At 38.4% G+C, this 14,281-nt stretch overlaps 1 protein-coding gene across 1 annotated transcript; it reads right to left on the bottom strand.

Moving 5' to 3' along the window:
* Nucleotides 1-2,658: 2,658 nt before the first annotated feature.
* LOC133222506 (cysteine-rich secretory protein 2-like) lies at nucleotides 2,659-11,468 on the bottom strand. Its single transcript, XM_061372251.1, has 8 exons — nucleotides 11,236-11,468; nucleotides 8,249-8,310; nucleotides 7,459-7,578; nucleotides 6,887-6,974; nucleotides 6,047-6,192; nucleotides 4,760-4,854; nucleotides 3,842-3,930; nucleotides 2,659-2,882 (listed from the first exon to the last, which is right to left on the bottom strand). The coding sequence occupies exons 2-8, from the start codon at nucleotides 8,306-8,308 to the stop codon at nucleotides 2,872-2,874; spliced, it is 609 nt and encodes a 202-aa protein (XP_061228235.1). The 5' UTR covers nucleotides 8,309-8,310; nucleotides 11,236-11,468; the 3' UTR covers nucleotides 2,659-2,871.
* Between the last annotated feature and the right edge of the window lie 2,813 nt (nucleotides 11,469-14,281).

Raw genomic sequence — 14,281 nt, 5'->3', positions numbered from 1 at the left:
GGCATGTTTTGATGTGGGGACCCCAGTGTTCACAGGGAGCTGTCAGAGACAAGGCACACTGCTTTGCAATACAGTTCAAAGTATATAGTATAATGGCTTTTAAGTCTTTTACCAACACTGCTTAGTCACAACATGACTATTTGGCACCAAAATCAGTCACTAAACCTTTCTCAGGCCCTATAAGCAGCAGTAGCTGGACCTCACATAAAGCAATGGTCACAGTCATCTTCCTTCCAAACTATGTTTAAATAAAAAAAATAAAATATATGTTGGTGAAGGTCTACTTTTTACATTTTTAGGGAATGTGTGAGGGAAGTAGGAGACCTGATACAATGCCAGTATGCAGTACTGCCAACATTTATGAAGAAGGTACTGTAAGCACTAAGTTAAATGACACTTCCTCCTAGGTGAGGAAAACATTCTGCGCACCACTCATCATATGAAGTCCTTTTGGAGAGAAAAAGATCATAAAATTCCTTGAAGCAAACAGGAGCAGATCAATGTCTCTGTAGCACAGCACTGGGCATCTTGGTTTTCCTGCTCCCAGAATAGTTTATACCATCATCAGTCTATCAGCTGTTATTACTTCTCCAGATTTGTCTCTCCCAAGTACCAGCTATTCATTTTTTATTAAATTGTAATAGATTAGAATTCTGACCTATTTCTTACAACAGAATTGGCTCATAATCTTATATTGTTATAAATTTATATTATTGGCTTATAATCTTCATTAAAAGTAATCTAGAACCTAGGACTTGGTTTTGTCCAAGAAAATGCCTTAAATGTGTTTGTGCAAATGGGAATGAGAACAGTATTCAGTGAAGGTTTTCCATACACTGACAAAAGCTGTCTTCATTCATAATTGTGACTGATGACTGGGGAGGGTCACGGTCATCACATGCAAGAACTGTGCAATTAGCTCCGGATGTGGGACCCAGCTGTCTGTGCAGACATCTAACCACATTTACAAAGGCCTCTGTGCCTACACAGGAGCAACATGGATGTGTGTGCGCGTGTTCAACTCTGTGTATGTGCCATGTCATTACTTTCATTTGAGCCGCATCTCCCTAGTTAGCAAATGTCTTTTGTGGCTTTGTCAAACATGCTACCAAAGCCAAACCAACATCCACTCGTCTGAGTTACTCACTGAAGAAAGTTTGGTTTGGCAAGATCGGGTCATGACAAAACCATACTGGTGTTTTACACTGCTGATTACTATATGACAGGTAAACAGCTTGCTCCATTATCTTCCTGGATACCTAAATTAGGCTTAGTGACCTTTAGTTCCCTGGGGCTTTGTGGGTGAGATGTGAGTGGATGATTTTTACCTCATTATGTTACTTCTTTCCTCTTGTGAGTGACTGAGAAACCAGGTCTTCTGGTATGGATTATGACAGAAGGAAATAGATTTCTAGACCCATTACTCCAAGTAAATGACTTCTTTTTAGGAGTGTAGGTAACAGGTCTACCCATTTCTTTGCTAACAACACTATTGCGTTATCATCATTCTTACTTGAATCAGTGTTAATTATTTAAGAGAGCAGTAATTCATGTTCCCGTGCTCACATCTATGTCCTGGCATTTCTTAAATTACTAGTAGAGATGTACTGGCATGGGAGGGCAGTATACCATGGAGTAAAAAAGTGGTGGAAATGTGAAAAAAACCACAACCAAAACAGTAAGCGATTTGAATTGTGAAATCAGGTTTCTAGCTTACTGCTCATCTTTCATACTAGAAGTAATGCCACCAAAATGAATGAGTCAGAGATGTGTTGAAATTGCCACTGAAATGAATGAGTCAGAAACATGTGCTGAAATTGTTCTGTACCAAAGACTCTGGGACATGGAATCTTAATTATGACAGCAGCTTCCTTACTCAAAGAAGACTAGGATGTGAAACCATTTTATGTGAGACTAAAACAATATTCAGTCCTATTGTTGACTGCACAGAAAATCACCTGCTTCCAGAGGTCACAGAAGTGGGTATTGTATGTTATTTATGCTAATGGTCATTTCTCTGGGAAAGAGAGTCTGAAGGAAAGCTGTTTGCCTGACTTCTGGTTTTGCCTAGTAAATCTTCAGTTTCTCAAATGAACTGTTTCTGCTTATGCTGCTAAAGAGTTGGACTCCTTTCAAGACATAATGCTAATAAAGTCACAGAGTTGGTGGAGGTTTAATGATAATTCCATGGTAATAAGAAATAATGAAAATTACAATGAATTGGTCAGCGAAGAATGAGTAATTTAATGACTGATACAGCAAAAGCAGGTATTAAAAAAAAAAGCATTAGAAGACACATCTATTTATTATTGAACTTATTATTAGTTTCCTAATGCAGGGACCTTTCCCCTTGGCTATGTATTATTGTGAAATAAGTTGTTTTCTCAGACAGTCCTTTTTCATTAGAAGGCAGGTTTGGTTACCTGTATTTATGTTGAGTGTGATCTTATATTATAAGCAGCATCATTAATTTAAAGGAACTATAGTTTTGTAGTTTGTTTATTTTCTTTTACAGCTGAGCATTATATGGTAGAACGCATGTCAGCGCATACATTCTAGACATAGACACAGATTCTAAACTCGAATAATACTAGTGGAAACTAGAAACACTATACAAACAGAATATACACATACATCCTCCTATAATTTTTTCACTGGACTAAGTTAGTCCTTCTGCACATGTGGGAGAGGCAGGGTGGATTCTGTTTTTGTGAAAAGAATCACTAAGGAGATCGATGTCCAGGAAGGAAAAATTGAGCCCATTATTTTATTTCAGTTTTGCATTGGCAGGAAGAGGGCAATGAACTTGAAGAAGCTATGGGTACATCCAGGAGCCTTTGCAAAGTTACTTGGAACAAATATCTTCAAATTTCAAAGCTTGGCTAAAAATAAATTGAAACACAAAATTAATCATAACTGGGAAATAAAAACATTTTTATTCAAAACATGTTTTTCTCATGAATAATTCTTTCCTCTATTTTTTTTTCCTCTTTGTTGCCATTTACTGCACAGGAGCATCAAAAATCTTTGACCACACTTACAAAAATTCTAAATTTATCTATCTCAAGGAGGTTTCTCACTAAACTTGTAAGATGTTTTGAAGTTTTTTTCCTATATACTAGAGTCCATGATGAAAAGTAGCTTAATTCCATAACAGAAGATAGAAATTTACTCTTCTATCGTGAGACTTAACCCATATGCTTTTATGGTCTGTTAGAATTCTTAAAACTCAGATTTGTCACTTGCTCTTATCAAGTGTGTTGGTAATGCTACTTGATCAGCCACCATAGTTCAAAGGAGGAAGAAGAAAAAAAGATACAGAAGTACCCTCCTTTCCTGGCATTTCCTAGATTCAAAGATGAGAATTATATCTCCTGGGTATGGAAAACCATACAAACTGCAGCTGGAAATTTGGAGCTCAGATTTCTGTGCTGACATTATTTTAAACATATATTTGACCCTACTTGCAGTCAAGACATCCCTTTTTATGCTAAGAAGTATTCATGAGAGTTTCCATATGGAGACCCAGACATTGTCATCTTTGAAGAAGGTATATAGGCCATATGAATATCTTGATCCATGAAGCGGAGGGTATATGGATCCCAGTGTACACCAACCATTGTCTAACATTTGTCCTCCCTTGCAGGCTTTTACTTTGGTTTCATTCCACAAGTTGTCTCACCTAGGTAAAGCACCTAGCATCATGAAGTATAGTTCTGTAATAGTGTTTTTGGCCCTGTATTCGAAGAAATTATTAAAAAAAAATTCATTTGCATAAATTAATTGGTATTTTTTTAAAACATCAACTTTATCCAAGTCAAATTAAATGCTTAGAACTTACTGCATAATCCATCATCACAAGCATCAGGGCAATCACCACAGGGTTCTCCTTTTTTGTAGGGTGTCGGAATTGAACTTATTAGATTCCCCCTGAAACAACAACATAAGCTATAAAGTCACTATAACATATTTGAGGAGAAAACTTAATTATATGGATACATCCATGTAATTTATACCCAATCCTGTTTTTCCCAAACAAATGTATGTATATATAATATAAAATATAAAATATAAAATATAAAACATAAAATATAAAATAATATAAAATATAAAATGTATAATGTATAATATATATGTGTGTGTTAGGTTTTGTAAAGGTTTTGGTACTGGGAGCTGAATTTGCAAGGGTGACTTCTGTGAAAAGACACCAGAAGCTGCCCCTAGTTCAGATAGAGCCAGTGCCAACTGCTCCCAGATTGGAGCAAGTCAGAGTGGAAGTGATAGAGTAGCTCAGTGGTCTGCTGGTGGTCAGCAAAGATCCACCCAACACCAAATATTACAGCGTGAATGTGAAAATTAATTTTAGGCATTTTATAAAAACACCATTCTGCCTTGAAATTTGCACTGCATTTTTTTTTTATTATTTTTTTTATTAATTATAGTCTACACTGTACATATTGACATGCCTTTCTGAACCAAGATATCAAGCAGAATGTGGGAAACTTTTATTTATTTATTTATTTATTTATTATTATGAAAATCAGAATTTTTAGGCAAATGAAGTTTAATCTGAAAATAGGTGTCACTTTTAGATATTTTATGCTTTTGCTCCTTTTGACTATTCCTTTGATGAGTATGTTCCTGTCTTCATATTCCTATTATGGTCGTCAGACCTGTTACTCACCAATGGGTGATATGCCCTAATACAACTAATTTTGATAATGTAATACGAAGTTCTAGAATCAGAATCAATACGTACATGGGGCAGTACTGGCAGACATAAAAGTATTTGTATGTCCTGTTGGGACAAAAAGCGACAGCACATCCAACTTCATAAGAATTGTACCAAACCACCTGTAGGTATAAGAATAAAGATCATAAGAGGGTGAAAAATATGCATTTTAAAATCAGTTAAGTACAAAATGCATTAAAGAAACATTTGCAACCAAAGTAAGTCACTTTATTTACCCTTTATAGTAAAATATAAGTCCCACATTCCTCAAAAACCATTTTTTTTCTCTGCTTTTACCCCTGAACCAAGTCCATTTAAGGTAATATCATAAAAAGGACATGGAACTGTTGGAACAAGTCCAGAGGAGGGCCACGAGAATGATCAGGGGACTGAAGCACCTCCCATATGAAGATTGGCTGAGAAAGTTGGGGCTGTTCAGCCTGGAGAAGAGAAGGCTGCAAGGAGACCTCATAGCAGCCTTCCAGTATCTGAAGAGGGCCTATAGGGATGCTGGGGATGGATTCTTCATTAGGGACTGTAGTGATAGGACAAGGGGTAATGGGTTAAAACTTAAACAGGGGAAGTTTAGATTAGATATAAGGAGGAAATTCTTTCCTGTGAGGGTGGTGAGGCACTGGAATGGGTTGCCCAGGGAAGTTGTGAATGCTCCATCCCTGGCAGTGTTCAAGGGCAGGTTAGACAGAGCCTTGGGTGGCATGGTTTAGAGCGAGGTGTCCCTGCCCATGGCAGGGGGGTTGGAACTAGACGATCTTAAGGTCCTTTCCAACCCTAACTATTCTATGATTCTATAAGATATGATGGTAATAATTTATCACACATACATATTATTAGTTTGAGTTAAACTGTCTCATTTATATATGTTTTCATTTTGTATTCTGTTTTTCATGCACCTGAAAAGATGAGGTTATCGGGAGCCATTGTCCAAGAAATTCTCTGAGTCAATGGAACTCTGTAGAATGTAACAAACCTATTTATATTTCCTTCTTGATATTTTAATAACTCTATTATTCCAGTGTCTGAGCCATTTTCAGAGGTTGCACAAACAAATAAGTTTCTTCCTTTTGTTTCTTCCTGAAGTCTTGACACATCAGTATCTTTACTCCATAAAGACACTTAGCCCATTGTTTTGTATTTAATTCTGTTACTTTAAAAGTTTTTACCTTGTTTTGTCAGAATAACTCTCATATGACCATTGTACTTGTTCCCTTTAAAGATAATGAGAGGCTAAAAGTTGTTTAGCTAACATAGAAACATTTATATATTCTTCCTGAAATATAAAAACCTGGCACCTACCTGAGTGTAATGGCCAATCACAGCACCTTGTGTTTTTGCTCCAGTTCCGTATTCAAAATTTTCCTCCTCATTATACCAGGACTGAATAACATCTGACCATGAGAAATGGCCAGTTGCCATGAAGAGATTTTCCCCACATTGTACATCTGAAAAGAGAAATGTACTGAGAAATGCAAAAAAGTTACATGTGTGAGAAACAGACAGCAAAGAAAGTATGGTTTCTATAGAAATTCTCATCCCAGATGGGACAACAGTGTGTTTTGTTTTTTTCCAGTTCAGTGACATCACCCTTTGTCAGTATTGGAGTTGTCACTTGACCAGTTTGCAGCATGGGCAGCCTGCTTGGCTGGTAGTTGTTGACAGACCTCCTGCATGTCTGTAGATAACACCTGCACATGTACATCACAGATTCATGACTGTAATTTTGTTATTTGCAAATTTAGACCTTCACTTTTTGAACCTTCCTTCCCAGACAGTTTAATTCATCACATGCAAGTTGTTTTCTGCTGTAAACTGTGTCTAGAATCTCTTTTTTCTGATAGATATTTTGAGAGACGATGTTTTCTTGCTATAACTTTTTTCACCCACTGAAGAAACTGGGATATACCTCTGGAAAACTGATGCAGATGGAATGAGAATAGGATTGAACTTTTCCCACTTACTGGACAGATTTATATCTAGAATTTTGCCTTTGTCCCATGCACCAAAAAAATCACATTGTATATAAATGGCATCTCCATATAAAATAAAAAAAAACCAAAAAAAACCAAAACAAAATCCTGAAACTGGTCATATCAGTAATACATATGATATTATTCAGTTAGCACACGTTTCACTTACTGGTTTTCCTCATGCTAGCAGGACTGTGTGTTAAAGTACATTCATTGGCCCAGTTTTGGGCATTCTTTGCAGCTGGAGCATTCCATTCCTTTATGACAGAAGGAAACATTAGTCATTCAGACACATGTAAATTAATAATCCTTATGAATGAACAATTGGAAATTACACTTCAAATCAGGAAAAAACATATATAAAATCATTTTCTTCCCCCTTTTTGGGGTGTAGGAACAAAATTTCTATGCATCCAGGAGAACAGAAACTGAAGAGTGATGAAGAGCACATCAGAATCAATTAACAATACTGTGGCTCCCCTCCTTTTCCTTTTCTTTTTCTTTTCTTTTTTTTTCCCCCAAAAGAAAGAGACATTGTTATTCATACATCACAAAAATTTCCAGACTTTTTTTCCACCTGCCCAACTTTATGTTTCTCTTGGTGATGGTCATGCTCAAACCTTAATAAAGCTCTGGAAAATGAATTTGTGGCTAAATAAAATAATGTGACCTTGCATACAGTCCTTTATTTCTCATAGAGTCCATTATGCATTAAAAATAGATTTACAGCACACAACTCACCATTTTCAACATGTTGCTGGCACTTGGTTTTACTCCTCTCCTGAGGGTATTATGTGTGTCAACAATAAGGTTTTGCTGATCTGTTCTGTTAGTTGACAGAGCATCAAAATCTTCAGGTTCCTAAATTGAAAGATCATGTTATGTTTCTCTTTTTCATTTGAATGTAACTAGATTATGTATCCTGTCTAGGAAATACTAAAATACCAACATACTAATATCAATCAACGACATGATCCTCGTGATGGAGGAAGTACTGTGATATGCTTTGCCTCCTAAGCATCTCGAGGGGTGCTTCTATGTGCAGTAGCACTTTCAGTGGTTCCACAACATAGAGCTCCCTGTGTCGTATCTGCCAGCCCTCTGTGGATGGCTGAGATACCTCTGCAATGGCTAGAATACCTCTTCAATTTAGGCTACTGGATCAGACTTGACAGGGGGGTTGGAACTAGGTGATCTTTAAAGTCCCTTCCAACCCAAACCATTCTGTGATTCTATGACCTTTGTGAGGTCCAAACTACTAGATCTGTGTATTGGAGCTTCTGGCAAATAGAGTCATCTCTGACCCAAATCATAAGCAACACCAAGTCTATAGATTCCTTAGTGTGTAAGTGCGGAACCAGTCTACTGCTTTGAAATTAAACAGACTTCAGGGATAAATGTTTTCCAGATCCTAGGTATCCCATTAGACTCTTTCTGCATATGATAGTGTGCAAAGGAAAACCCATATTCAGTCAGACCACAAGTGCCCAGGTCCCATCCAGATTTTCTGAGTACAAAGTGTGCATCCTACCTCTGCAGTGGACAGAGGCACCACAACTGTGAGACACAGGAACACCACCGGCAGAATCATCTCTGAAAAGTGGAGAATGAGGATTTATTATTTTTTTTATTGAGCTTTCATTTCTCTCAATACATAATGCATCTTTCTGTGTATTTCCTGGCTTATACTCAAGTAACAAGGTAAGTTTTCTTTCTTTCCTCCTCTCTCCTCCTCCCATTTTTAGAAGTAAAAAAATAGCTATTTCCCCCTCTGAATATTCGAATTTTTATAAACCAAATGTTTTCTGCATCTCATACTTCCTACTATAATCCTGGCCAAATACCTTCACCTGAATTCACAGTATATTCGTGAGGACCTTTGTGCTTCCCTTCCCATAGGAAACCTGCTTATTGCCATACTGTGGAACAGCTGGGGTGAGATGCAGCTTTTAGCTTGCTTTAATCTGAAATGCCCCTACTAACCATTGCCTGCTTTGACTGGTCTGAATTGGTTGAAAGGGGAATTAAACTCTCAGCCAATGTGCTGATCTCTACACTTAGGTGTCTCAGTCAGGATTTAAAACCCTTACTTAATGACCAGAACTGTGAAGCCTTGCATGTGAGCTGTGGCAGAACTGGATGGACCAGAACAGGGCCAGTTCTGGCTTCCTGGGAAAGACTTGTTTTAGAAAGCATTTTTGGGTGGTTTTCTTGGTTTGTTTGATTGGGTTTTTTTAATTATTATTTATTTTTTTATGACAGCTCTTGATTATGTTACAGGTAGTGTGAAATGATACCAGAAATGAAAACCTTCTCTCTTTAAAGAAGCAGCTACCAGACCCTGGACTCTACTTGCTTAGGAGGCTCAACATGTCATTCCAAACCACTATAGTGATCCAGGAGGTAATGCAGGTAATTTAAAAGTTCAGGTGTCTGATTGCAATCGGACATGGGAGTTATATTCAGGTTGTTTCGGCTTAGCTACCTTGGGCAGGCAAGCAGGTGACTAGAGTAGAGTTTACTTATTTTGGCATTATTCCCAGCCTCCCACTCCAAGGGAATTTATGGGCATGTTACCACAGTGATATAATACTAGCTTAACTTCTTATTTGGTTTTGAGGGGGCTGCAGGTTTTAACTTTAATTTGTTCTTGGGGAAAGGCCAATAAGGTTTGCTGATCTATTCATACTCAGCAGAACCCCTTTACCTCGAGGCAACTATTTTATATAAAACACAAGGTGCTCCGGTTCTTGGAGAACATGTGGGTAAGAAAAAATTCCTTTTTTCAAATGATACAACAAGGCCCATTTTCCTCACCAGCTTTTTTACATTGCACTGGAGGTGACTCACAGTTCCCATTCTGTAGGCAAAGATGTTACTCCAGCTCTACTAAAGAACAAAGAGTGGAAGTGGACTGTGGATATGGGCGGTTGTAGCTCAGAGGCAAAAAACTGGACTGGCCACATCTGTACAATTATACTCTCAGAGCCTCAAAATAGGGTGGCTTATTCCAAGTACTTGTAGTTGAGGAAAGATCTAGTTAGTCTGGAGGAAAAACGTACTAATTAACAGTGTAAGTCATTGATTTTCTGTTCTAGATATTGATTTATGTCTCTTATGTTTAATTTTGACATCACCTGTGCCTCTTGGAAGCGCGTCAGGATCACAGAAGTTTTTTTACTAACTTTTCTAGCTCTTATTTCTCAAAGCAGTTACAAAACTTTTGCATATGACCTAGGTCTTTAGTAATACAAGATTATACTCCCAATAACATGAAAATTATTCTTTTAATTTCTGACTAGAAAGTAAAAGGAGTTGGGGGTTATTTTTAGCTGTACTCAAGTTACGAGCAAAACTGTGTCTTCTGAGTGTGAAATGTGATGATATGCAAATAGAAAACAACCTTTTTTGATCTTAAAGTGTGTAAAACCAAGTTGTTTCAAAAGAGAAATAACTTCTCACTGAAATTGTGAAGCTTTCTGTTTTGCAAAATCAAATGAAGATGCTGACTTAAAGACATGGGCAAAGTATTCATTCACTGTAATAATTTCTATGAATTAACTTTCAATTAAATATAATTGGTAATTTATTACATGATACAAGTTTCAGAATGCCATTGAAATGCTTTTTAAGATCTAGCGGGTTTCCTGCTCCAAGATATTAACATACTTTTGGCAATCTCACTGATTTCAACCAAATGCTTATAGTTTATGAGATGTAAATTTAATTGCTCTGCATTAATTTCTAGGCACTGGTCCTAAAATCAATCTCCCTGTCCCCCTCCCTTGTTCCCCCTCAATCAAACATAAATCAGGACATGTGCCAAGTCTTACTGACTTTCCTGCAACTCCATCTGTGTACAGGGATCTGCCACTGAAAGATGGTGCTTTAGCATCCCTAGTTTGTGTGAGTTTAGCAAACTTGTATGAATATGTTTTTCCCATCTCTCCTCCTAAAAAAAAGGGTGTGTCCTAAATGGTTCATACAATTCAATACCTGTTACAAAAAACATCCTCATTATTTTTTATTATCATCCTTGAAAAAGACCTGGAATGGAATAATACTAGCTGCTATTTCACTTGTACAGTATTATTGCACAAAGTCCTACTTAACAATCACCTTGTACATTGGTGGTAAATTGCACAGGGTGGTAATTTCCTCACCCTGAAAATAAATTGTGATAGCTACATAAAGCAAGAGAATATACCGAACAGAACATATATCCAATTCAACAATTTTGTCTGTCTCTTTCTGCATGTGCATATAATCTGCCTAATTAATTTCTTGCACACAGGTGGTTTTTAATCTTTTTTTGATTATTCATAAATTTTCTCTCTTTTTTCTTTCCCCCCCCCACCTCAGGTTGTGTTACACTACTGCCTACATAGTCCTTATTTTTCAATAAATAAAATCCTCTTTCTGTGACTGTCCTATATTGTTCAAGAAGTCATCTGATGATAGGTTGTATTTTAACACATGAAAGAATTGTGATACTTTAAGCAAACAGATCAATCCTACCTTTTTGTTTCCTGGAAGATCAGAGGCTTCTTCCGTCCTTCTTCAGGTAGTTGTGGAAGTGACTGGGGCTCTTCACTGGAGGGAGATTTATACCTCTTCTGTTTCCTGATAGGACAAGGTGACTCAGCGTCATAGGTATTATAGAATTCAAACAGTGACCAGATAGAACTGTGCACTGTCAAGCGCACAGTCTTCCAAGAAGGCTGTGTTCCATTTTTATTTCCTCTTACCTTTTGTATTAGAAGAGACGAAATACTCTGAAATGAGTTTTGTATGTATTGCTCCTTGTATGTGAAATTTGCAGTCAATGTGAATGCCAGGTACAAAGGCTCTGTGCTAATGATTGACGCATCCAATTATAGTAAGACTTGATCTTAATCTCCAGCAATGCAAATAAACTCAGGTGGCTACTGAGGTGCCTCCACACTGACATTGTTGCAAACAAGATGGAATCTTGCTTATTGACTTTTCCATGAGGGTAAAAGAATGTATTGGGCCAAGATCCTGTTCATGCTATGGCTTCTTTACATCAATCCTACAGTGTAAAAGTCAAAGGAGACAAGGGTATTTCTGTCATTGATACTTTTACCCACTAAAGATTAAGAGATTATTGTGCACACCAACATTAGAGCACATACTTGTTTTGGCATTTCTGGGTATATGGAATAAGATGAGAATGGGTGGAAATGCTGAGAAATCACAAGGGTATTTGTGTGCACCTTGACTGTTTCTGTCCACATTTAGTCTCAAGTAATTGCTGGCCAGAGCAGCTGTCATTGCTTTTATATATGTTGTGGTTCAAGCCCTGTCAGCAAGTCGGCCACCCAGTTTCTACCCGTCCCCCCTCAACTCCTGGAGGGATGGGGAGGAGAATTGAAAGAATGTAACTCCCATGGGTTGAGGTAAGAACAACCCAGTAACTAAGGTATAACACAAACCACTGCTGCTGCCACCAATAATAATAATGATAAGGGAAATAACAAGGGAAGAGAATATGATACCCGACACCACCAGCTGAAACGAGCCCAACAGAGCAGAGAGTGCCCTTCCAGGTAACTCCCAGTTACATCCCAGGCATGACGTGCTGTGGTATGGAATACCTCTTCGGCTAGTTTGGGTCAGGTGGCCTGTCTCTGTTCCTCCTGGCTTCCCCTCCTCCCTGGCAGAGCATGAGACTCAGAAAGTCCTTGGTCAGACTAAACATCGGTGTTATCAGCTCTGTTCCCAGGCCAAAAGTCAAAAACACAGCATTACACCAGCTACTAAGAAGAAGGAAAAGTGACTGCTACTGCTAAACCCAGGACAATATATAATGTGGTTATTTTTCCATTTAAATTCACATCTTCCTTTCTTGTAGTCACTCAGCTCCTACTGTAGTCTCTTGTAAAGTGTGCTTTCAGAACAATCTTTTGCTTTTTATTACCTGGAAAACCCATATATTTGCTCTAGCAAACAAAATGGTAGTGGTGTGATTTGTGGCTTTATAATTGCATAAAAAGGAGCACAGGGTTGGCAAACTTGGGGTTGACACCAAGTTGCAGGCAGCAGTCAGTATGCTGGATAATACGGCTGCTATTCAGGTGAATCTCAAAAAGCTGAAGAAGTGATCTGACAGAAAAGATCCAAAAGTAAATAGCTAGGAGGACTGACTGTCTAGGGAACAGCTCTAACTAAAAGCACTTAAGGATTGTCGGTAGACAACAAGTTGCATATGAGTCACTTATTCATTGATGACTTGCATGAAGGGATCATATGCCTTCCCAGCAACTTTGGTGACAGTAAAAAACTGGGAGGAGTGGCTGATACCCTAGGGTGATGTGCTGCCATTCAGAGGGATCTAGACAGGATGGAGAGATGGGCGGAGAGGAGTCTTTTGAAATTTAACAAAGATAAGTGCAGGGTTCTGCACCTAGGGAGGAAGACCCATGCACCCCTACAGGCTGAGGGCTGATGTGCTGGAAAGCAGCTCTGCTGAGAGGAATCTTGGGGTCCTGGTGAACAAAAAGTGATTCATGAACCAGCAGCAATGTGCCTGAGAAGGTCAGTGGTATCCTGGATGAGCAGGATGAACACTGCCAGCAGGACAAGGGAGGTGATCCTCCTTCTCTCCTTAGCCCTAGAGAAGCCTCAATCTCGAGTACTGTGTACAGTTCAGGGCTCCATAGTACAAGAGAGATTGGAGGTCATGGAGCAAATTCAATGAAGAGCTCCTAGAACGATCTGGAACTTTGTTCATATGAGGAAAAGCTGAGGGAGCTGTGCCTGTTCAGCCTAGAGAAGGGAAGGTTAAGGGGGGATCTGTTTAATGTGTATAAGTATCTGAAGTGGGGGATGTCAAAATGATGGGGTCAGACTATTCTCAGTGGTAGCAGATGATAGGGTGAGAGCAATGGGCATAAACTAAAACACAGGAAGTTACACCTGGATATGAGGAAGAAATTTACTGTGAGGATGATTGAGCATTTGAAGAGGTTGCCCAGAAAGGTGGTGGGGCCTCCTTCCCTGGAGATACTCAAAAGCCATCTGGATGCAGAACTCTTGAGCTATGGAACACATCCTGAGCTACATGTTCTAGGCAACCCTGCTTAAGCAAGGATGTTGGACTAGATGACACCCAGTGGTCCCTTCCATCCTCAACTGTTCTGTGACTCTATGATTTTGTGATTCTGTGAGTCAACAGTGCTCCCTTGTAATAGCGAGGACTAACCATATATTGCACTGTATTAGGCACTATGTAGAGTGAATACTGAAAAAAGAAAATATGCTCGTGTTTTCAGCACTTTTGAAACTGTTTCTGGACTACTGTGTTCGGTTTTGGAATCCCCAAAATAACAAAGATGAACAAACTGGAGTAAACCTAACAAAGGGCCACTACATCAGAAAGGGGAAAGGTAGATAGAGATGGATTTGTTCACAACTCGGGCATGAGGTAAGGAATACAGATTATAACCCTGACTGCATATAAAGAAAACTTTTATATCAAGGCTTGTTAATCCCTGAGGCCAACTGACTAGTGAGGTGGTAGTTTTTGCATACTTGGAGATAT

This window comes from Neopsephotus bourkii, unplaced genomic scaffold (genome assembly GCF_033783945.1).
Source record: "Neopsephotus bourkii isolate Nb327-2 ecotype Australia unplaced genomic scaffold, CSIRO-AGI_Nbou_v1 NB_1600, whole genome shotgun sequence".
NCBI classification, from domain to species: Eukaryota; Metazoa; Chordata; class Aves; order Psittaciformes; family Psittacidae; genus Neopsephotus; species Neopsephotus bourkii.
The sequence above is the reverse complement of the archived record's forward strand: the minus strand, read 5'-3'. Positions and strand labels throughout refer to the sequence as shown.